This window comes from Penicillium argentinense (genome assembly GCF_028826775.1).
Source record: "Penicillium argentinense strain IBT 30761 chromosome Unknown utg000009l_segment0_segment0, whole genome shotgun sequence".
NCBI classification, from domain to species: Eukaryota; Fungi; Ascomycota; class Eurotiomycetes; order Eurotiales; family Aspergillaceae; genus Penicillium; species Penicillium argentinense.
Genome location: NW_026622668.1, coordinates 1908820 through 1932142, shown reverse-complemented (window position 1 = coordinate 1932142; position 23323 = coordinate 1908820). Strand labels below are relative to the sequence as shown.

General features: G+C 51.4%; 11 protein-coding genes across 11 annotated transcripts; 8 read left to right on the top strand and 3 right to left on the bottom strand.

Annotated features, from left to right (window-relative positions):
* Positions 1 to 617: 617 nt before the first annotated feature.
* On the bottom strand, positions 618 to 2916 carry N7532_008321 (acetate--CoA ligase; the record flags this gene model as incomplete). The annotated part of the gene is made up of 6 exons (XM_056620813.1): positions 618 to 677; positions 732 to 1006; positions 1070 to 1199; positions 1251 to 1511; positions 1573 to 2817; positions 2890 to 2916. 6 exons carry the CDS (start codon positions 2914 to 2916, stop codon positions 618 to 620), a joined length of 1998 nt encoding a protein of 665 aa, XP_056471619.1.
* A 560-nt stretch (positions 2917 to 3476) lies between these two features.
* N7532_008320 (uncharacterized protein) lies at positions 3477 to 3962 on the top strand (the record flags this gene model as incomplete). The annotated part of the gene is made up of 1 exon (XM_056620812.1): positions 3477 to 3962. One exon carries the CDS (start codon positions 3477 to 3479, stop codon positions 3960 to 3962), a length of 486 nt encoding a protein of 161 aa, XP_056471618.1.
* A 1150-nt stretch (positions 3963 to 5112) lies between these two features.
* On the bottom strand, positions 5113 to 7414 carry N7532_008319 (Zn(II)2Cys6 transcription factor; the record flags this gene model as incomplete). Its single annotated transcript, XM_056620811.1, has 6 exons — positions 5113 to 5369; positions 5433 to 5722; positions 5796 to 5882; positions 5950 to 6172; positions 6239 to 6642; positions 6723 to 7414. 6 exons carry the CDS (start codon positions 7412 to 7414, stop codon positions 5113 to 5115), a joined length of 1953 nt encoding a protein of 650 aa, XP_056471617.1.
* Positions 7415 to 8253: 839 nt separating this feature from the next.
* On the top strand, positions 8254 to 9035 carry N7532_008318 (oxalate/formate antiporter; the record flags this gene model as incomplete). The annotated part of the gene is made up of 4 exons (XM_056620810.1): positions 8254 to 8389; positions 8454 to 8546; positions 8600 to 8839; positions 8893 to 9035. The coding sequence occupies 4 exons, from the start codon at positions 8254 to 8256 to the stop codon at positions 9033 to 9035; spliced, it is 612 nt and encodes a 203-aa protein (XP_056471616.1).
* A 96-nt stretch (positions 9036 to 9131) lies between these two features.
* N7532_008317 (uncharacterized protein) lies at positions 9132 to 9509 on the top strand (the record flags this gene model as incomplete). Its single annotated transcript, XM_056620809.1, has 1 exon — positions 9132 to 9509. One exon carries the CDS (start codon positions 9132 to 9134, stop codon positions 9507 to 9509), a length of 378 nt encoding a protein of 125 aa, XP_056471615.1.
* Positions 9510 to 10187: 678 nt separating this feature from the next.
* Positions 10188 to 10559, top strand: N7532_008316 (uncharacterized protein; the record flags this gene model as incomplete). Its single annotated transcript, XM_056620808.1, has 2 exons — positions 10188 to 10286; positions 10458 to 10559. 2 exons carry the CDS (start codon positions 10188 to 10190, stop codon positions 10557 to 10559), a joined length of 201 nt encoding a protein of 66 aa, XP_056471614.1.
* A 767-nt stretch (positions 10560 to 11326) lies between these two features.
* Positions 11327 to 12875, top strand: N7532_008315 (M20 family metallo-hydrolase; the record flags this gene model as incomplete). Its single annotated transcript, XM_056620807.1, has 4 exons — positions 11327 to 11493; positions 11560 to 11877; positions 11930 to 12748; positions 12797 to 12875. 4 exons carry the CDS (start codon positions 11327 to 11329, stop codon positions 12873 to 12875), a joined length of 1383 nt encoding a protein of 460 aa, XP_056471613.1.
* A 1070-nt stretch (positions 12876 to 13945) lies between these two features.
* N7532_008314 (putative diaminopropionate ammonia-lyase) lies at positions 13946 to 16207 on the top strand (the record flags this gene model as incomplete). The annotated part of the gene is made up of 1 exon (XM_056620806.1): positions 13946 to 16207. The coding sequence occupies one exon, from the start codon at positions 13946 to 13948 to the stop codon at positions 16205 to 16207; it is 2262 nt and encodes a 753-aa protein (XP_056471612.1).
* A 111-nt stretch (positions 16208 to 16318) lies between these two features.
* N7532_008313 (sialidase family protein) lies at positions 16319 to 17614 on the bottom strand (the record flags this gene model as incomplete). Its single annotated transcript, XM_056620805.1, has 2 exons — positions 16319 to 16750; positions 17165 to 17614. 2 exons carry the CDS (start codon positions 17612 to 17614, stop codon positions 16319 to 16321), a joined length of 882 nt encoding a protein of 293 aa, XP_056471611.1.
* Positions 17615 to 18678: 1064 nt separating this feature from the next.
* Positions 18679 to 20622, top strand: N7532_008312 (uncharacterized protein; the record flags this gene model as incomplete). Its single annotated transcript, XM_056620804.1, has 5 exons — positions 18679 to 18764; positions 18820 to 19203; positions 19253 to 19484; positions 19592 to 19892; positions 20195 to 20622. The coding sequence occupies 5 exons, from the start codon at positions 18679 to 18681 to the stop codon at positions 20620 to 20622; spliced, it is 1431 nt and encodes a 476-aa protein (XP_056471610.1).
* Positions 20623 to 20886: 264 nt separating this feature from the next.
* N7532_008311 (uncharacterized protein) lies at positions 20887 to 21321 on the top strand (the record flags this gene model as incomplete). Its single annotated transcript, XM_056620803.1, has 1 exon — positions 20887 to 21321. One exon carries the CDS (start codon positions 20887 to 20889, stop codon positions 21319 to 21321), a length of 435 nt encoding a protein of 144 aa, XP_056471609.1.
* Positions 21322 to 23323: the final 2002 nt, after the last annotated feature.

Below are 23323 nucleotides of genomic sequence, written 5' to 3'. Positions count from 1 at the left end.
ACTACATTATTCGGGCGGTCGCCCGAGTTCGAGACAATTGCTTTGTTCGTGCCGTATTGATGCAGCTCCAGATGCAAAAGCACGGCAGTGTGCGGCTTGATCGCTGCTTTGATCTCTCATTTCATTCCACGCCTGGAGCTAGTGGGGGAGCAATGCCATCTGTTGGACACTACAACCGTGAGGAGCTATTTACTATTGTCGTAAGCTACCCGAAAACAGAAAGCTAGTGCATTGTACTTCCGCATAGCAACTGCACTGCCAACATCCCGAGAGAGCTACGAATCTACAAATAGAACATAATGGAACAAAATGAACCTTGAAAGGAATTCCTATTCACATCATTGCATGACGAGCCTACCAGGGAATCTCAAATACAATATGAGGCAATGCTCGTAAGCAGGAAATAGGGAAATACCAACTTTACCTTAAAACGCTTGGGGGCAGGGACGACGGTCCGCCTTCAGCGCGATGCCCATGGGCATTATCGCAGAATGAAATTCAAAGAATTATTCTTTTCTGATTCATTATCGTGAAATCGTGGACCCAATTTTTTTAGTTTTTTTTCTTTTTTTTGTTCTTGTTGTTCCGAGTCCAGCAGGATCTCTCACCGACCTCGCTTACTTGCGGCTAGCATGAACGGTGGCGATGATCTTCTCAACAACGCTGGGGTCGGACAGCTGTAAAGAAAGTTAGCAATGTTCTCAAAGATTCAAAGTGCTGGCGGAACTTACGGTAGAGATATCACCGAGGGAATCCTCCTCGCCACTGAGAATCTTGCGCAGGATGCGGCGCATGATTTTGCCGCTGCGGGTCTTAGGAAGATCCTCAACGACAAAGACGGCCTTGGGGGCAGCGAAAGGTCCAATCGACTTTCGGACTTGCATGACCAGGTCCTTGCGCACCTCATCGTTGGTCTCGTTGCCCTCCTTCAGGGCGACGAAGGCGTTCACGGCCTGTCCAGTAAGTTCGTCGGCTATACCAACAACAGCGGCTTCGGCGACCATGGCTATATAACCAGTTAGCTTTCCTCCCAACGGAGTTATGAATATGAGTGGAAAATGGCACTTACGGTGCTCGAGAAGAGCGGCCTCGATCTCGGCAGTGGAGAGACGGTGACCAGAGACGTTGACGACGTCGTCAACACGACCGCGGATCCAGTAGTAGCCGTCATGATCGCGGCCAGCGCCATCACCGGTGAACTATAAAGTGGTTAGCATCTGAACTCATATAGACGTCGAGAATTCACTTACGTAGTAGCCCTTGTAAACGTTCAGGTAGGTGTCCATGTAACGCTTGTGAGCACCCCAAACGGTGCGGGCCATGCTGGGCCAGGGCTGCTTAAAGGCGAGAACACCCTCCACATCATTTCCAGTGATTTCCTCGCCGGAGACGGGGTCGATAATAGCAGGCTCAATACCGAAGAAAGGTAGCGATGCACTTCCGGGCTTGGTAGGGGTGATACCACCGAGTGGAGTGATAACGTTCGAACCGGTCTCGGTTTGCCAGTAAGTCTAGAATAAATGTTAGCACGCAATTCATTAACAGCACTCGAGGTAAACGGGGGAAACGGACATCGCAAATGTGAGCCTCCTCCTTGCCAACAGCCTCAAAGTACCACTTCCAGACCTCAGCGGCAATGGGCTCGCCAACTGAACCCAGGACACGCAGGGACTTCATCTTGTGGTGGATGTGTTCGTTGCCAGCACGCTTCAGCAGGCGCAGGGCAGTGGGAGCGACGTAGAACTGAGTGACATCATACTTGTCGATGACATCCCAGTAGCGGGAGAAGTTGGGGTAGGCAGGAGTACTCTCGAACACGACGGTGGCGCAACCCAGCAGCAGAGGAGCATAGACGACATAGGTGTGACCGGTGATCCAGCCGACATCACCACCACAGAAGTAGCGATCATCGTCGTGGATGTCAAAGACGTACTTGCCGGTCAGCGCGGCGCCAAGCAGGTATCCGGCAGTGGTGTGCATGACACCCTTGGGCTTGCCGGTGGATCCGGAGGTGTACAGAAGGAAGAGGGGATCTTCAGAATTAACGGGCTCGGGAGCGAGGTAGTTGGGGTACTTCTCGACCTCCTCGTGCCACCAGATGTCGCGGCCCTGGGTCCAGGGAACCTCAGCGCCGGTGCGCTTGTAGACCAGGCAGGTAGTCACATCAGGGCACTGCCTTAGGGCCTCGTCGACAATGCGCTTGGTACCAATGACCTTGCCACCACGCTTGCCCTCATCGGTGGTGATGACAACCTTGGAGTTGGCGTCGAGGACACGATCGCGCAGGGAGTCGGAGGAAAACCCAGCGAAAACGACGGAGTGGACGGCACCGATACGAGAGCAAGCCAGGAAAGCAATAACGGCCTCAGGAATCATGGGCAGGTAGATAGCAACTGTATCGCCCTTCTTGACGCCGCGCTGCTTCAGCGCCCAGGCAACGCGAGAAACCTCGCGCATGAGCTCTCCGTATGTGATGGTGCGGCCCTCATTGGGCTCGTCGGCTTCATAGATAATAGCGACCTTATCGGGGTTCTTCAGAGCGTGGCGGTCGACACAGTTGAAGGAGGCATTGAGCTGACCCTCAACGAACCAGGCATTGTCGCCGTTCTCGAATGAACCGTGGTGAGTGGTCTGAAAGTCCTTGTCGAAGGTAAGCAGGTCGCGGGCCATGCGAGCCCAGAAGGTGTCGGGGCTGCGGATGGACTCCTCATAGAGCTTCTTGTACTCGTTGATATCCTTTAAGTGGGTACCGGAAGGGTGTTTGTCGTGGAAAGCTTGAGGAACGTGGAAGGTGTCAACCTCGTGGGCTTCCAGCACCTGCGTCGGGAATTAGCTGCGATCGACTATCACAAAGGGGATTTTTTTTAATGAGGGGTACACTGCACCTACCACAGAGGGCTTGGGGGCGGCCGACATGATGGCGAACTCCAAATCGCAATAGGTTAATCAACGTGTGGAGATCGGCGCAACTTGCAGTCTGCAAGGGGGAAGCAGTTAGTCTCGGAGCGGGGCAGTAGTTGAGAGGATCGTGAAGCTTAAGTAGGGTGCGGGCGGGAGGAGGTGAATTGGGGGGGGATGTGAAGGAATCTAACGACATGGTGGACTCACTTCAAGAAGGTGGGGGATGGTGGGGAGAGGAAGAAAGGAAGAGAGAAGTCGAAAGGAAATAAAATACGAGCCCAAGGCGGCGTTGGGGTTATTAGTAGCCGGCGTTGCGTTCGGTGGGCAGAATATTGGCGGCGTTGCGTTCCCACCCCGCGGGTGGAGAAGGCTGTCGCCCATTCGCATTCGGGTCGAGGCTGGATGCGGCTGGTCGTTGCCGGCCACGGTGAGCTCTTTACTGTTAGAGCGGTGCACGAACAGGGCTATCTTGCCAGCTCCAATCAAATCTAAGTATCATTCAGTTGTACTATTCAATTCCATTCCTTTCTGTCTGAATCATTAAGCAGTTTACTATCACAATTCAGGCCGTTCAAATGCGTGCAAACACTCTCGGCCATGCGGGGGGTGATGGCCCTTCCGTTGCTCCGGGGAAGCTCACACTTGGGCCGCATCTCCTCCCGTGCGCCCCCCCTGCTGGCGTCTCGCTGTCTGTGAGAACCATTTGTCCGAAGCGATCGACCCCGAGGTTATCCCCCGGCGCGTCGGACGGACTGGGGGAGATTACCCCCTACCCGCACTCGGCTCACCCCGGGACCCTGGGGATTGGGATGCTAGGAGATCTGGGACTTGGCCTTGGCCTAGTTGCCTCCATAGCGTCATCCCCTTTCCCCCGATGTCATGGCAGACCAGCGTGTGATCTCCCCCAGAAACCCAGAAACCAGATCCTTGGCCCGAACCCCTCCAAACCCACCAAGCAGAGGCCAGAAGAATACCAAGATCGCCCGGAACCCGACACCGGCATCCCACAGCTGCAGCTCCTCCGATCGTCACGGGTGCGGGGTGGGGGGGGGGGGGGATGACTCAGCCAAGACTCTATTCTGTGTCTCTTTATTCGACAGTTTTGCCAGCAGGACAACCACCGACTCCCTAAGTTCCTCACTAACTATACGCTAACTCCAGTCGGGCCTCATTCTGACTGAGACGGTTCACTCCCGTCCCGCACCTCTAGTACGCAAAACCGCCACAGGCCCCAGCCTCGGCCCTGCCCCCCACCTTCCACTGCGCCTGCATCAGTGCGGTAAAAGGTCCGTCAACAGGGTGTGTACCCGCACTCATTGTGGACTGTCAGCGGTTGGGATTGTGGGGGTGGGAAATTTGTGTGTGGGACCGAGGGGTCGGATTTGTGCCTGGCAGCAACCGCTCTGGCGGAGGGGGAGAAGAGAAAAAGGGGTAAAAGGCCATCCCCTGACTCCGGCTGCACTTACGCCGTGATCATCGGTTGCATTGTGGATGGATCCGATGCTGCATTTTCCATCGTCTGGTTTCCCGAACGCCTGGCCATCGGCTCACCCCTGGACCCGGTTCTTTTCCTGGTCCTCTGCGATTGCGACTGCGCTGCCCCCAAAAGGACTACTCAGCCTTGAGACACACCGTAGTAGACAGTGGAGAGCGCCCTACGTTGATCCGCCACCCTTTTGTGCGACTGTAGCATGTGCAGCCCGCGAAGATCAGCGGGACTCAGTGGGAACGGCCACCACAATGAGCAGCCCGCGTCGACTAGATAAATACTAATCAGTGCTAAACGCTGCTAAACTCATAGCGCTATGCAGCCGGGTGTCTCTGCAGTCGCATACACACATCGTGGTTGCCATGCTGCTCCACCACATCCCACTTTGGGCCCAACAGTCTACAAGCCTCGTCCTCAACTGCCCCTTTCCTGTCTCCGATGCCGCCGGGAACCGACGGATCGTCCTACTCAGGAAACTTGAAAACACAAATCGTCTCAGCCAGTCAACGTGGAATCGCGCTTTTTATGTGGAACAATCGGGGGCTCTGAGAATGACCCCCATGCGAACCGGCGGTTCTTCGTCTGTCCCGAGCATAGTGCGACAGACTGGGAGACATCCACCCCGAGAAAATTCCGTACTATCTCCAGAGCCTTGATTTTTGATAGTGAGGGCCGGACTGATGCACTCATTCAACAATTATTTTGATTATATCTAGCCGAGCTCATTGGTCAATGGTGCATTCCAGCCCCTCCTTGACATGTTTGGGAAGGAAAAAGTTCCGCGCCAAACCCGTCCAACGCGGGCCATCCAGGCGAACAAGCGCCAGGTTCAATACTTCGCAGCCTTGGCTTTGGCCTCTCAGGGCTTGTCGCCACATATAAACGAGTCGCCGAGCCCGGACGGCATGTTCCTTTGACGGGGCTTGTACGATAAGCAGCATCATGAAGCTGGAAACCGTCGCAAAGCCGACCCGCGACCCTATATTAAAACCGTGAGGATTGCACACTGACAATAGGCTCGTTTCCTTGGAGTACCACTTACATGAATACCAAAAACCCGCCAAATCACCACATGCCATCCTCATCACCGACCGTAGCATCGTCGCCGCGCATTTTTCCGCGGTCTTGAGCACCGCATTGCCAGCTCCATGCTCATCGGACATATCAATCGCAGGCACCGGCTCAATATCGCTCGCCTCAATGATCTGAGTGATATACTCATCAGCCATATTCGTGAAGCTGGTTGGGTCCTCGGTCTCTTCGAATAACCGCGGCGGAGCGGCCGACCGGACCATCGGGCGAAGCAGAGACCGAAAAATGAAGACAATGTGACTGCGGTCCATTTCGATCAATCGTCGCGAACAATTTATTCTGGAGTCTCAATTGCGGCGGGAGAAACGAGTACCACTCTTTTAGTTTCTGTAAAAGACCGCGGGCTGTATCGAGGGACTCGTCGAAATTGGAGGATAGGCGCTGGGACGCGCGAAGCGAACTGGTAGTTGGAGTTCATCAGCATCGTAGACTTTCTAGACAGAAAAACAAAGCAGATAAACACTCACAACAAGCGAACCTGTACCTCATCCGCAATCCTCGACAACCGCGCAAAATGCTGGAATTGCTTCGCCAAAACCCCATCCCGCAAGGACTGATCACTCGGCGAAAGCAAAAAGTCAATCTGCATCTGGTCGATCCTAAAATCATCGTCGTCCAGATCCGTCATGTCCCATTCGTCCTGTCGAATATCAGGGGGTCGACCCATCATCAAACTGCGCCATTTTTCTTCTGCGTAAATCGCCCACCACAGTCTTCATCGTAGACGTCGTTCCCAGGCCGGTAGCCCCATTGGACGACATTCGAGTGTGAGGCCTAGTGAAGTTGCGAGTCCGACTAGGAGACCGACGAAGGACCAGACGAAGGAGCTGTCTGCTACCGCGCTCTCTTTGCCTTCGCTTGGTTTGTGGAGGTATAGAAGGCCTGCTTGTAGAGTGGCGAGGTGGGGGGTATGTAGTTCTTCGAATAAGAGCTCGAAGGTTATTCGCCATAGTTGATCTGTTGATGGGGAGGAGTAGGCGTTCATGACGCAGAGATACTCGTCGAACTTGGCGAATGGTTGGGCGGAGGCGTAGATGGCTGCAAGAAGATGGACGGGTATATTTTGCAGTACCTGTTGCTCCGGCACAGTTTTTGATGAAGAGAGTCCATATTGAGACCGCGAGATGATTGGAAGATTGGGAAAGGCAAATTTTATGAATCTGGTGCCATTTGCTAATAGTACAATGAATGCTTCTTTGGGCAATGGGTCGTTGGCGTGATAGCGCAGAGAACTACTCACAGCGAGACCAGTCTTTGCCCGGATTCTAACGGAACAAGGGCGTTTAACTCATTCCGAGCTTTATCCCTCGGAGGAAATCGAGTCTCCTCTTTTGCTCGATCATATAGTTCATCCGTCGTCACCAGGAAATGCACCGGAATCTTCTCATCAAGTGGCACACCACCGGCATTGCGAAAGTGAACCTGATGAAAGAGCAAGAAGCCATGGTCGTCGAACATGCAATGTCGTAAGAGCCAAGGATCCGACTCGCCCGATGCGCCAATAACTTGCGACGAAACCCCTTTCAGTTGATCCAACGTCTGAATGGCCTGCGGCGTCGGCCTCTCCGGGAAATGATATGCGGGCTGAAGTGGCAACAAGAATTCATCAACAGGCGTATCAGTTAGATGCGAATCAAGAGCCGGATCAAGGTTATTACCGAAGGCGGGCTCTGCCGGTATAGGCGGATTTTGACGGTCTGCCTCTTCTGGTATACTATTTGACCCGGAAAAGACAGCGGTCTCCCGCGCAACCGGCGAAGGTCTCAATTCCGGCAACGTGAACCGACGCGACGAGATATTGAAGCTGCATGGTGAGCCGGTCGCTTCGCATCGTTGGCAAGACTTTGTTCCCTGAGGTTCACAGCGTAGCTTCTTGCGCCGACACTGGTCGCATGGCGGATGCCGTTTTGACCGGTACGGACGGGCGGGCATCTGATGAGGATTCTACTGGCTTCGCAGTGATTGACTCTCCATGACGGAGGTAGAGGATCCGAATATGAGATCGCCGACGTTGATACCGAGCGGCGAACGAGTGAGCTCTTCTTGCTTAGATTGGGATTCTGGGACTGAGAGGCTCGGTGAACGGGGCGTTTGATTGGGCGCGGAGTCTGCGCTGTCGAGAGGCGGGCGGTCCGGTGGGGCTTGATGTAAGTCTTTCCTACTACCTCAAGGTAGATCTGTGCAGTTTGGCATTTCTAACCAAACGAGACGGTCTGGTCCGGGGAGCTTGATCCGAAAGGGTCTATACTTGGCTGAAGATTTGCCAGTTAGGAAGTACGAGGCCCGGGGATGCGGCATCGAGTAGTCGTTTGGGGCCCACATAAGTTGGCAGCAATCAATCACGACGCGAGTTGGCCGGTCCTCTCAGCTGTCATCCGATTAGAAATCGCCCGGTCGAGGAGTCAATCAGAGCTGAAGTTCACCGGTTTATCTGTCCGGGTATACTGAGTCCGACTGAAGACGTGATGAGCTGAGGAGGTTCACCGAGTTGCTTGTCAAAAGCCGAACTTAGCAATTTTCACAGATTTTGTCAATAGAATTTATAGACTTGATATCTTCTTCCAGTAAATGATAAAACGTTCAGTCTGATAATCCCCGGGTGAAAAGAAAGAAATATGGCACAGACCGAGTTGGCAGCCCAAAAAAGGGGAACAGAAGAGTCACCTTATACTTCAGAGGGAGTAGTTACAATCGAAAATCCTGACTACCCTGAAGGAGGTCTGCAAGCATGGTCAGTAGTACTTGGAGCATGGTGTGCGATGATTCCTTCAATGGGACTCCTGAATAGTCTCGGGATCCTTCACGCATGGACCAGTACCCATCAGCTGAAAGACTACTCGGAATCAAGCATTGGCTGGATTTACGGTGCTTATGGCTTCTTCCTTTATCTTGCCGGTGCTCAAGCGGGTAAATAGCTAACCCTGGATCGCATAACTCTATGTAACGGGTGCTAACGCAAATGTTATTGTAGGCCCAATTCTTGATGCGTATGGTCCGAAATGGGTAACTGTACCCGGCTCCATAGGGATGGTGGTATCTCTCGTGTGCTTCAGCTTTAGTGAACGTAGGCCATATGCAGTGTTTTCTGGGTAATCAGGTTATCACTAATCCTTCCAGAATACTACCAAATATCCCTTTCCTTCAGTGTGCTGGGAGGACTTTCGGCATGTACGCTGTTCACTCCGGCAGTCTCGACAGTTGGGCACTGTTTTGATGTACGGCGAGGCTATGCCACTGGCGTTGCTTGTACGGCCGGTGGTATCGGGGGCGTGGTTTTCCCACTCATTATTCTCTTCGCGGCACCCAAGATCGGATTCCATGGGCAATTCGGATCGTCGCACTCCTATCCGCCGTCATGTGTGTATTAGCCTGCCTTCTTTTGAAGACCAGGCTGCCGCCAAACCTGAAAGCCGGGGTATCGGTGGACTTCCGTGCCTTGCGAGATATCAATTATGCCATGACCACCATCGCAGTTTTTCTGGTGGAATTCGCCGTCTTCATACCCATTACCTACATCGCCTCCTACTCCATCTACGTCGGGATCGGGGATTAAATTTCCTACCTGCTGATCGTCTTCTTGAACCTCGGAGCGATCCCCGGGCGATTTTTGCCCGGCTTGATCGCAGATCGACTCGGTCGATTCAACGTCATGGTGCTGACATCATTTATCTGCACCATTCTCACCCTTGCACTGTGGCTGAAAGCCGGTGATAAAATGGCTTCGATCGTCTGCTATGCTGTGCTATTCGGCTTTTGGAGTGGAGCAGCGATTAGCCTGACGCCCGTCTGCATCTCGCAGGTCTGCGCCACGCAAGATTATGGGAAGCGCAATGGGACCACGTTCACGATCGTCAGCATTGGGACCCTGACGGGAATCCCTATTGCAGGAGTGATCCAAGAACGGGATGGAGGCGGCGGCTATGGCGGTCTGATCGTTTTTGGCGGTGTTTTGTATTTCGCGGCTACAGTTGCCTTTACTCTGGCCAGAGGTGTTTGCAGTGGATGGAAGTTGACCACCAAGTTCTAGAATTAGAGAATGGATTAGAAAATAGACTAGTGTAGAGTACGGGGTTGAATGGAACTGCCAGGACAAAAACGAAGAACTGTTATTGATGCGCCAATTAATGCCCTCCCGCTATGGTCGTTTCTTCAGGGCATCGTGTTTGTTCACCGGCGAGAAACATTTAGGTAACAACATGCTTGCCGCAGCTTCCAAAATGCAAAAATTCCGCTCCTTCAGGAAGGTTGAGACTACGGCCCAATTGTGGTAGGCGCGCGGTTCGCCAATCACCATCCTCCATTTCGATCGGTCAGGGCGCTCCTCACAGTCTTTCCTCGGGATAAGACATCCAATCTCATCTGTCACGTCGATCGACCGGGCAATCGCCGACAATACGATGCCCGATAGGTAATGGCGACCCCTATCGCATGGACTTCGGCGCCCGCCGATATACTTGTGTGTCACCACGGCTCCACCCCACGTAATGCTCACTTGCCGATCCGAATCTCGAGCCCCAAAATAGTTTTCCGGGGAAAGGTATATGAAAGAGCCGGCGAGTCCCCCAGGTTTTTGTTTCTGATCTCATGCCACATTTTAGATCTGGGGAGAGGCTCGAGATCACACCTGTGACACCAACACCATAAACCTACACTAAAGCAAACTTCTGAGAACGAAATCCCGCTTCAGAACCAACACACTGCCAAGATGTCTGGACAATATGATAACAAGAGCCTGAAGGAGAAAGTGCTGTCCATCCTGCCATCGCATGGCTCCTCCAAGGCCAAAGACTTTGATAACGACTCTGTGAGAACATTTGAGTAAGGTGTTCTCGACGACAAAGCCGTCACTCCCTCTAACCTTTCCCAGTGTTCATTCTTCCAAGGGGTCAAGGGGAACAAATGACACTGCTTCGCTTCCTTACAACGGTATTCTTGCTCCTAGAGTGACATATGCAGAAGTATTAACCGTTTTCAGGCGATCAGTGCTTTGGCAGTTGCTGCCGCGGGAAAGGATATGCCCGGTAAATGGATGGGCGGACTGGATACATTGTGTTTTCGAGTTGGATGGGATCGATGATCGGAGTTTTTCTGTCATGGCAAATTAAATTGCTCTTTACGACTTGGGATACCTGGACTACGACTGTGCTTTGGAATATTTTCGGATGGTTTGTACCTACATTCAAATGTGCTTTGGTGTGTTGTTTGAACACTCGCTATACCACGACTATGCAATTGAACATCAACCCTTTTCAAGGAATACAAAAGAATCCTCTCTATGTGAAAGTCCGAATATGTATACCCAATTAGGTGACCGTCCTGCCCATGCTGCTTTTATCTGCTCCTTGGTGTCCCACTGTACAGGCACGTAATTATCACATGACCCTAACATATCTCTCCGTTACCTGCTTCTTGAACTTGTTTTCTTTCCTCCCGGTGTCGATTTCTGGATGTTTCAACGCATCTTTACTACATAACTCAACCGATCGTGACTTACCGTCATAATGTGAAGAATTCTAGGGTTAGGTTCGCAGATGTCGCGGGAAGGCGCCCGAGCCGACGGGATCCGCCCACCATTCTTTTACATGCACCTCCGCCACTCGCTTTCCCAGGTGCCCGAACCAAGTCGCGTTCGCCGAATTACGAATCAATAAATCCAAGTGGAACCCACGGTGCATCCATCGACTGTCTGGCGTGTTCCAAGAAGGCGTTCCTTCAAACCCAAATACCGATCATTGCGTGGCGGACTCGGCAACCTGCTACATATACCCATCCACGAGTCTCCTTGCAGGACACCTGATCGAGAATTGTCAGTGCAGACCACAAACCACGACTCATTCTATGAGAATGTATGGACCGAAGTGTGCGACGCGCACGTTGAGGCCCAACGCGACGAGGTCCTTTTCGACTACTTCTCGATTCCAAGCTCCATCGTCACTCAGCATCAATGCCGGTCGGCTCTGGGAGACTCTGCACAAGACATGTGAATGGGGAGCATCCCATCGCTATGGCGAGTAAGTACTGGAAAATCGTCGCAAGTTGGATAAATATTGCAATGGAACATGCTGACAGGAGCATAGAAACACAAGAGACACTGGCATGGCGCGATTGACACTCAATGACGACGATGCGCGCGTGCGACGTTGGTTTGCCGATGAGGTCCAGAAGCTAGGCTGCTCATTATCAGTCGACCAGATGGGAAATATGTTCGCACGACAGTCCGGAAAATTGGGATCGTCTGCTCCGATGATCGCAATGGGAAGTCACCTTGACACCCAGCCCCGAGGCGGTCGCTATGATGGCATTTTGGGTGTCATGGCTGCGCTGGAAGTGTTGCGGACGATGAAAGAAAACAATTTCCAGACGATGTTCGATGTTGGTATCGTGAACTGGACGAAGTAGGTTTCCGCGTTTTCGAGAAACTCGAAATGTCGCTGACTGAGTGGATAGTGAGGAGGGTGCTCGATTCCCAAAGTCCATGTGCTCTTCGGGTGTTTGGGCCGGGGCAATTCCCATCGAGAAGGCGTGGAACCTGCGTGACATTCACAACCCCGACGTTTCTCTCAAGTCTGAGCTGGAGCGACACGGATATTTGGGTGATATCGAATGCTCCCCGAAGGGATACCCACTCGCTGCTCACTTCGAACTTCATATTGAGCAGGGGCCGATCCTTCCTGCCAACGAGCGAAAAATTGGAATTGTCCAGGGCGCCCAGGGATATAGGTGGTTGACCTTGACTGTCCAAGGAAAGGATGCTCACACGGGAACGACTCCCCTTGAGAACCGTCATGATCCTCTGCTTGCAGCCTCGAGAATGATTGCAGCTTCAAACGATATCGCAAAGAAACACGGCGCTCTTGCCTCAACAGGCATTATTCGGGTGCCCTCAAATGCGTCGACTAACACGATTGCATCCGAAGTCGCTTTTACCCTTGATATCCGTCATCCTGACGACCATGTCGTCAACACTGTTCAAGACGAATGCTTGAATGCCTTTGACAGTATTGCCTCTCAAGATGGAAAGGGAGTCTCCTATAACTGGACAATCGACACCGACTCCCCAGCTGTTAAATTCGACAAGAACTGCATCGCGTGTATCAAGGCCGCAGCGGACCATCTTGTAGGCCCTGAGAAGTCGATGCTGATGACTAGCGGCGCTGGACATGACAGTGTGTATACCAGCCAGCAATGCCCGACCGCCATGATCTTTATCCCCTGCAAGGATGGTGTCAGCCACCACCCAACCGAGTATTCTACACCCGAAGACTGGTAAGTATTATGACCCGGGAGCGAAGGCTGGTAGCTAATTTTGTCCAGTGCTCTTGGTACCCAGGCCTTGCTTGAGGCAGTCGTGCATTACGATCAGTCTCGCGCCTACGAAGGCAATGTAATCTGATAATCACAGAACCTGAAAACTTAGAAATTTTAGATTGAATAGAAATTAAATTTCGTGTTACATGGTGCACTGCAAAGAGATGTAAAAGAATACCTCACTGAACTCAGCTCACAAGCTTCATGCAATGATACATTTCTTTTCTCATCATAATTAACAGTGCACCATATGAGGCAACATTTGAAGGGACTCGTTCCCCGTCAATGTGTCCGACGGATTTCGCCAAAGGAGATCCGAATATCATGCGCGTGACTGAATACGTGGCTAGCACCACATCTTAACTGTCTGATTACTAAGCATACGGACCTTGCTTAACGTAACCCGTAAGCGAGTGGATCATGCAAGCGGCCGGATCAGCCCAGAACACCATACTTAAGGCGATATTTTAGGAGTCTATACCTCAACACCTCTTATCTATTTTTAATCAACACTTTTATATTATCTTTATAGTAGCAATATAAGTTCCAGATATTTCAAGATAGTCTCATAGAAGATATATATGTTTGGCTTCGTTTAGTCAAAAATACAATGTAATTTATGGTAATTCTACTAAAATCGATTTGAATTATTTCAAAATCTAATAGCTTTCTCTATGTATTTTAATAATACTATATACTCAATTTTAATAAGTAATACTTTATTATGGTTGAGTTATTAAGTTATAAAATATCGCCTTAAGTATGGTGTTCTGGGCTGATCCGGCCGCTTGCATGATCCACTCGCTTACGGGTTACGTTACTAGTTATGTATGGCACCAAGCTATTCCGATTCGTTCGAGGCGACCAGCAAACGTATAGCATCGATCGACGGACCAACGGGTGTTGTTCAAAGGCGTTCTATTATCGTGCCTAGGAAGAGATTCTTCATTGTCCACGTCGAATTCCGACCCTGGCACAAGCAAAATTGCCGAGCTCCACCCGCAATGTCACAAGAAGGCGCCGGCGTCGTGGCATGTTGGTGGAAGGGGGAAGGCGCTCTCAACGACGGCGCGCCGACCGTATGAATATCATTAATTAAGAAGTTGTCGCCTGATACGGGCAATCAGTCACCTAAGCCACTCCCCAAGATCTGGAATGTCGCGACGATCAATTTACTTCAACCCCGCCGCCGCGGGCGAGCGTTTCGACTACTCGCAGCCCCTCGGCGTGACTGAATTCCACCAATCGCTTCTCAACTATACGCCAACGCCGCTAGTATCGCTTTCCGGAGTCGCGACCGAGCTGGGTGTTCGCGCGGTGCTCGTGAAGGATGAAAGTAACCGATTTGGATTGCCATCTTTCAAAGGACTGGGTGCTTCGTGGGGTTGTTTCCGGGCCGTTGCGAAGCAGCTTGGACTGCCGGCGACTATTAGCCTGGAAGAATTGTCTGCAAAAGCCAAGACGACCTCGATTGCATTGATTACCGCGACGGAAGGTAATCATGGCCGAGCTGTTGCTTTCATGGCCCGTCTGCTGGGCATTGCCGCTGAAATCTACGTCTCGAACTCCATGCCCGAAGCTACGCGACAGTTGATTACTTCGGAGGGCGCTCAGGTGATTGTTGTTCAGGGATCCTATGACCAGGCGGTACAGAAGGCGTCGGACCGGGTCAGCCAGGGAAAATATGCACTTTTGATCCAAGATACGGCATTCGAGGGGTACGAGGATGTCCCCGCCTGGATTGTGGAAGGCTATTCCACGATGATGAATGAGGCCGAGCAGCAGGCCGCTCAGATGGGCCTCCCAGGCACTGTGATGTTCACTCCAGTTGGTGTCGGTAGCCTTGCCCATGCTGTAGTCAAGCATTGCAAGTCCCGACAGAACCCCTTGTCAGTGGTCGCAGTTGAGCCTGACTCTGCCCCGTGTCTGTCAACGAGCTTGCGGGCTGGCAAATCAATTCCCGTGGAAACTTCATCGACTATTATGAACGGCATGAACTGTGGGACAGTCTCTTCTACCGCATGGCCGGATTTGAAACGCCTTGTTGATGCCTGTGTCACTGTTTCTTCTTATGAGAGCCACTGTGCCGTTCAATATCTTGCCTCGAAGTCGGTCCCCGCTGGACCTTGCGGTGGAGCTTCACTAGCTGCTCTCCGTCATATCGTCTCCAACGGAGGATCCTCACTGCTGAGCAAGGACTCCGTTGTTGTCCTCCTTAGCACGGAAGGTGCTCGTAAATACCAGACTCCGCGAGATGTTTTTGCAGAGGATGCGGTGACCTTGACTCAAGCTCTCACTCAAATCAATTCCTCCAACCCTACACTGTCAGTGGACGATGGTGTCGGCGAGTGTGAAATCGCCGAATTTCTCGAGGCATGGTTTGCACACCGCGATATCGAATATCACCGCGTGGAACCAGTACGCGGGCGGCCGTCTGTTGTCGGTGTTCTTCGTGGGAGCGGCGGTGGAAAGTCTATTATGTTCAATGGACATATCGACACAGTCAGTCTGACCAGCTACGAGGAAGATGCCCTTTCAGGAGTCATTGGAATGAAGGATGGCGAACGAGCAGTTTTTGGACGTGGCTCTTTGGATATGAAGGGCGGCCTAGCGGCAGCACTAGTGACCATTGCATCCATCAAGGCCAGCGGCCAAGTTCCCGCCGGTGATATCATTGTTGCAGCAGTCTCTGATGAAGAGGATACATCCCAGGGAACTCGTGATGTTCTAGCGGCGGGATGGACAGCCGACGCAGCTGTTGTCGCGGAACCAACTTCCCATGTGATCGCCACAGCACACAAGGGGTTCGTGTGGGTGCAAGTCGATATCCTGGGAGTAGCAGCCCATGGATCCAACCCCGCAGCTGGAGAGGACGCAATCATGCAAGCATGGCGATTCCTGCAGGCACTCGAACAATATCAGACCGAGTTGCCTGTGGATGACCTTCTAGGCCAAGGGTCAATGCACTGTGGCCTGATCCAAGGTGGCCAAGAGCCCTCTTCGTATCCCGGAAAATGCACTATTACGATCGAATTCCGTACTGTGCCTTCGCAGACGGAAGATTCCACCATCAATGACCTGTCGACCATGCTCCGAAAGATCGCCGAGGAAAGTCCACAATTCAGGTATACTGAGCCTCGGGTCACGATGTCGCGCCCGACGCAGAAGCTCCAGGTCGATCACCCCCTCGTCCAGAAGGCGATTGCTTGTGGGTTAACAGTTTGGAATAGGAAGCCTGCTGTGCAGAGCATGCCTTTCTGGTGCGATGCGGCACTCCTTGGACAAGCTGGCATTCCATCGATTGTTTTCGGCCCTTCTGGAGAAGGACTACATGCGAAGGAAGAATGGGTCTCGGTTCATAGTTTGCAGCAGATGCAGAAGATTTATACTCTGCTTGCTCTAGATTTCTGTTCATAGACACGAATAAGAAATAGAGATACTAGACTAGATTCTCCCCAAATTTTCGTTGAAACGGTCAAAGCCATAACTTCAACCATCAAGTGAGCTTCTCTCCACTATTCGATCAGTCTACAGGTAGTCCTTTAAGTCCATCACTGTAGCAGTCACCGAATTCGAGGTTCCTTGCAACACACCACCACCATTAACCAGCAAGTATCGCCCACCATTACCCTCGAGAACCCGCAGTGAACGTGTGTAGCTGTGTGCCTCAGGCGACTCTATCTCTGTCCATTCGCCTTCGCCCAGTGCCTTGTTAATGAACAGAGTACTTTGCGTACCCGAGCTGGCAATGATAGTACCGTGCTTGCCGCCATACGGAGTCCAGACGACATATGGAGAGGAGGTTGGCTTGGTCCCGCTTGAGACGATGAGCTTGTTATCGGGGGCAGATGCAAAGTTCTCTGGGTCGGATGAGATACGGTAGTAGAGCGGGAATGAATACGATGATGTGTTGAAGAAGGAGCCGTATTCAAAAATGTAGAAGTATTTGCCGTTAGGCAGCTAGAAAATTATGTGTTAGGATTCAGACTTTTGCGTTGGGTCAATAAGAAAGTACCTTTGTCACGATAGGCATTCCAGGACGGTCGGTGTATGTGGGATAGGCGCTATATCGAACAATGTGAGCAGTGTCTCTTGTTAGTAAACCCTGAGGAACATACACATCATCCACGACGTCTCCCCATTTCTTCAAATCGGTGGAGATTTGGTGGACCATCTTCTGGCCGTGCGTAGTATTCGCCCGCTGGTCTGAGTAGTAGCAAATTAACTTGCCATTGCTGTGGATTGGATTAGTAGCTACTACGAGTCCTCGCCAAGGAGCAGTGGCGTAACTTACTGAGCAAGCAAGAATGGCTCCCAGACTGGGGTCAACCCGTTATTCGGAACAGCCTCCCCACCAGCTGCAATGTGGCTCACAAACTTCCACGTCGCACCATCATCATGCGATGCATATAGATCGATATTGGTCGAGGACAGATCAGTCGGAATGCTGCTTCCCGCCAGAAGCAACGTACCCTTCTTAAACGCACCAATGCGCTCTGGGAGATAATACAAAAATGGCTGGTAGCGTAGACCCAGGTGGTTAGCAGTATCCTGGACCTTGGAGAGCTCCTTCCAAGTTTTGCCGTAGTCCTTGGATCGATAGACGGGAAAATACACCAGCGGTGGTTCTGGGGAATAGTTTTCCCATGTTGCGAGAATGTCGCCGTTAGGAAGCTGCTCGTTGCGTGCGTAGAGAGTTCGAGGAATGTTGTAGTCGGAAGGAGGAGAGAAGATGGTGATGTTCGAAAGAGACTGCGGCTTCGCGCGGGAAAGCGCAGCTGCCTGCGCCGCGCCGGCGAACACGAAAAGACCGAGAACTTTCATTGCTACCAACTTCAAACTGTCACTCAACAATTGAGTCCACACTGATTCAACCACCCGGATTAATTTGGATAGCTTTTATATTTTACTTGCTTTACTGACTGCCAACCACTTTACTGACTGCCAACCACATCCCACCGGAGTTGTCCTTCTTCCAGCCAAAGCCAAGGCCATCTCCGGCATCGTCCATTTTAGCGCGGGAATTTCCATCAATCGCCAGCCCGCCGTGCCGCCATCGTCCATAATCCCCTGCTCGCTCGAGATTCCTCGCCTGCAACGTTTAGCGAAGGCCTCACGTGGTGTCCTCCGGGGTTTCTTCGGCAACTCAGTGTGGGGGATCGCGATTCCCCCGCATTCTGATCGCTTCCCCCCAATTTTGCAGGCAACCATGGCAATTGTGTACCGGCCATGACCAGCTCATGACTGGGGTCTGTTGGTCTGAGAAGGACATGCACTAAGGTTGACAAGAAGTGCAGCAGAATAGGGTCCCACGAGGGGTACCTTGTCGCATTTCGATGACTTACCACAGAGAGGGCGCAACCCGAGCGCAAACATGCCAAGTTTGTTGCTCGTGGGGTAGGCTAATTTGTTAACATCAAAAACCTCATTGCGAGGTTGGGTTTTCTAGGGTTTCTGCAATTCTCGGATATTCCGAGTCTGACGTGGAGCGTCTCCCCACTGAATTTCATTCGAATCGTCAAGAGAAGACATGATCGACGGCTCATGAGAGCAATTGCGTTCGACCGGAGGGATAATTGAGATGTCAAATACCGGGCTCAATCATTCAGCAGCAATACCCTGAGGTGTCTCGACATCAATGGACGTACCTCCAATTGTCGGATGGATGTCAAGTCCGAAGACATGCCTACCAAAAGGGCATGATCTTCACGAGGTCTCCACAAGGTATATTGCGCTGCTGAATACTTTCGGTTGAAGATTCCCCGAGTCTTATCCTTTACTTGAATTCTGTGGAGCAGCCTACAATCTTAAAGGAGCGTTTCCCTGGACAGTCTGTGATATACGATCTGGTTTCGGTGTTTGATGTATTACATCAGAGTCGGCCCAAGATGCGCTTCAAATTGCTCCTCAATGTTGCTTTCTGGGCCCAAGGGCTTCTCTTGCCTGCACGAGCTGCGGTGATAAACTCTACCAGGTAAGTTCAAATGGTTTCCTTGGCTCTGGTGTTCATGAAAAGCTGATGACAATAGTGTCTTCACTCCCAAGGCAATTGCAACGGGGCAAGATATCAAATGGCCAGATTCTTCGCCCAAGGCTTTTAGTCTCGATTCCGAGTCGCCTTTTGCGACCATCGATTATGGATCGGAGGTGGCCGGGTATCCTTTCTTCCAAGTCAGCACTTTAGAAGGGCCGGTTCAAATTGAAGTGAAGTATAGCGAGCCCTATCATGGTCGGCAGCACCCGTGGAGTGATGGGCCGTACAGCTTCGCGACAAGTCTGTCCAACGTGGCCCGAGTGGAGACTTTCGAAGTTACGCATACCGGAAAGCTACAGTCTCCTCTGATAAAGAGAGGTCAGCGATGGCAATCTATTCGCCTCGTTGCTGGAAAGAGCGTTATGTTTTCCGCGGTGGGGTTTGTACCCACGGTCAACGGCACCGACCCTACCAAATACCCATCCCAGTTCCACAGTGACAATGCTGTGTTCAACGAAAATTTGGAAGCCTGGCGCGAAGGCAGCGAGCCTGGCATGTCTCGAAAATGGCACACAAGGTCCTATCTGGACGATCGATCCAGTGAAAGGTGCCTTTGTGCATAGCACCCGGGCCCCGCCAAACGTGGAGACTGCAACATTCGAAAACTATACACTGGTTTTTGAAGCTTTCATTGAGAGAGCTGGTGTCTGGTGGACAATGGTAAGTCTTTTACCCCAGCAGCATTACCGCACCTGCTCAACTAATCCATCCCGGCATATAGGTTCAACCAGTGGCAAAAGGGTCCGGCCTGCAACTGTTGCTCACAGGTGAATTGCCCAAAAAAAACCACATTTGCTAACATTAACAAAACTCTCACTCCTGCAAACAGCATCTTGCTGGCGAAGGGCTATGACTTTGTCAATCAAACGACGCTAGAGACATATTTACTTGACACCTTCACCATCCCTTTTGTAGTGCACGAAAAGCAATGGTACAAGATAGCGACTGTCCTTTCTGGCGGGGACCGAATTTCCGTCCAAATCAATGGCACACAGGTCTTCAACACCTCCCTGTCTGATTATTATACCGGAGGCTCGGCAGTCTCATTGAGTGGTGCGATTGGCTTCGGTGCCTACCAAGATCAGTCGGCCTGGGTGTGAACGCAAAGGTCTACGACAGTGAGAACAGCACTCTGTTGTACAAAGACAGCCTCCGAGATAAAAAAGCACCTGCACGTTACGGTACTCAGGCATGCGTGGCAACGGTCTGCTTGGATGGACCGAAACGTGACCGCCTGGTTTGGCTGGGTGATTTCTACCATACCTCTCGCATTATTGGCACTAGCAGCTCCCGGTTCGACTGGACTCGCGGCACCCTCTCTTTCCTTTGGATACCCAAACGAGAAACGGTCAACTGAGCTTTGCGGCTAGGATGGGATATCACCCCATCAACCACTGTTCAGGCTTTCGGTGAGCGTGGCGAGTATCCGGCTCTGGAGGACTACCAAATGCTAGGGTTCTTGAGCTTTTATCATTATGTGAATCAAACCAATGACTTCGACTACGCTGCTCATACTTGGTCGCAATGGCGAAAGCAGATGCATTGGATGCTCTCTACGAGGAATTCTATAGATGGGTTGATCGACCTGGCCAGCGCCTTTCTGGGTGTCAGCTCGGGTGGCTCGGCTGTTGGCTGCCTTACAGTTGAAACGCTCAAAGGCGCTGCTGGGATTGCTGAGGCATTGGGACACGCCGCTGATGCAAAGAAGTATCAAAGAACTGCACATGATCTGGTCCTCCAATCCATCAACGCTCATCTTTGGAATGAAAAGCTTGGAGCACACGCAGAGAGTCAGTAATCACACCAGGACTTCAGTGTGTCTTCTCTTGGCTGGTGCATCACCTCTGGGGTCGCAAACCCGACTCAGACCTCGAAAATTCTTTCATCAAAAGTCCTCAATCAACTCAAGCTCGGCCAGGGCTACAAGGAATCCACCACTGTCAATGAGTCCGAACCCAGCGTGTCTATCTCGCCCAACACCAATGGATTCTTGCTGCCGGCACTCTTCATGGGCAATGCGACTTCCGCGGCGAAGAAACTTCTCGTCCCTATGTGAGGTGCCATGCTCTCCGAGGACGTGGAAAAGGGTATCGGAAACGACACTACAGCCACCGGTGCGAGCTGGGAATACCTGAGCGTTGAAGGCTCACCTGGCCTGGGCCTCTTAACAAGCCAAAGTCACCCTTGGGAAGGAGCTGCCACTTATGTTTTGACGGAATGGGCGACTGGTCTTCGACAGGCCAGCGGTGTTGCAGGCTATGGGTGGAACGAGTGGGTTTTGGCCCCCGAGACTGGCATAGCGATGGGATTGAACAAATCTAGTTCTCGGGTTGTCACAGGCTCTGGAGATACGCTGTCAGTGTGGTGGGCTTTGCATCAGACGGGTTTGCGAGTACACGCCGATGTACCCGACGGCACAAAGGGAACCATCCGATTCCGTGGGAGCTCCAAGACCTTTTCTGCGGGTCACAATCAGTCGGCTACCCTTACGTTATGAACAGATGCGAAACAAAACCCACGAGCACATCTACAAAGCAGTAGATAGTATGGACGCCTCACGGGTTCGATTCCCCGTTCCCTAGTATTTTTAGAAACAACCTCTGAATCAGGTACCAACACTATCGATTGCTCGCATCCAACCATCTAATAAGCTCATTAAGCTCAGTAACTCTTAAGCCATGAAAACATTAGTGAGGTTTACCGGACACGAAGCTGGTGACTTCACATGAGCGGACATCGGCACATCGCACTCGATCGGGCAAGTAAGCCATGGCAAAATCGACCCAGCGCCGCGCGTACCTCGATTAGGCCTGACGGATCACCGATCGGTCACCATTAAGGCCGCTAGCTACAGGAACCTAATCGGCTCGACCGACTGCCGCAGAACTAGACCAATCAACGCCCTGTTTCATAATGTTGGACCGCATAGCCGCCTCGTGGGGGCCATCCCAGTGACCGACGCTTGCATTACCCTATTTGTCCCCCGCATCTCGAGGAGCAGGCATGTCGGAGCGCTCTTCACAATTGAGGCTAGTCACCCCTAGGGCTGAATAAGGATGGACCCATGCCGGTGTTTCATCTGGCACGCCGAAATGAAAAAACACAGCCAATACCGACTCTTCCTTCAGATGAGACAGCTCGTTGCGTGAGGTGCAAGCTGAATTCAGTTCGCGCCAAGAAGCAGTTACCTGTTCTAGTTTCTGATCAAAGCATTCTATTGATGACATCGGAGCTTCTATTGGCTGCTGGTACGAGCCTCTAAATCGTGATCATTTCATGGTTCGTGTTAATGCTGCGGGCCCCGAAGCCAAGATTCCACAGCCATCCTAGTCTAACGGCCATTCAGACACTGGTCCTCAAGACACATGGAGAGATGAGACAAGAAAAAGATTCATGAAAATCAAGAAACCTACCCCATATGAGCTCTTTAGGCGTCTTGTCATTGACTGCCTGCGCTCTTGGCTCTATCCACCTTGCCTGAGTGGTTTCTATGGAGGGCTCCACAACACTTGTGAGCTATAAGGACCTTCCTCGAAAGCCGAAGCCGAAAATAACTGTACCCAGCGAGGAGTATATTAGATCCCCATGGCTCTCGATGAAGTTTGGCATTGCAGTTCTCCTTCGCCCCAGACATTCGAATAGGCTCAAAACACCAGCTTGACAGCTTCTCTTGTTTTTCCCGCGATACATATCCACCTTGTCTTTTCTATGTACCATTTGCCAAAATGATCCTTGGAGGAACCCCGTTGGAGCTGCTCGGTGTCAACACAAACGATTCTGGACGGCCGAATTCTGGAAATCCAAACTCGGTCTCCACTTCGATCTCTTCAACCAAGCCCCAGGCAGGCTCAAAGCCATCGGGTAAATCGGGAGAAGGCTCCAAGGGCTCTTCTTCCAATAGCATGAAATCAAAGTCATCGTCATGACCGAAGCGCTCGTTTTCGATCTCTGGATGACAAGGTTGAGAATAGCCCAGAGGCTTCTCCTTGCATAGCACACACTGTTGAGGTAAGTATTTTGGAATATATGTATATATATATAATATATGCATGCCGCCTTGCAAGTATCTACGTTACTCACTCCAAAATTTTTAGCATTTTACTGGCGACTTTGTTGATTTTGAGGTCGGTCAATCCATGGTTGATGAGATATTGTCATCTGAACGGGAGAAGATAGGACTTCTACAATTTTCTGCAGTTCTCAAAGCTTGTGATAAAAAATTATCAATCTTTAAATAATGATTCTTCGCTCTGAACCATAGAGTATAGCCTTATCAGGCCAGGAGAAAGTGAAGCGAAGTTTTCCGAGGTGGGGAGATTAAGCTATTAGGTTCTATCCGATTGTGCGCTTTTCGTTTCATGATTTTATCCACCCTTTTGCCCAATCTAAATATACATTCAATATTGTTATGGAAGAATTAGAAACAGCTTTGCCTTTTGATCTCAGTTGCACATTTCTTCTGGCCGCTCTCTTCGCAGTAGCCCACAGTAAAGGCCTGG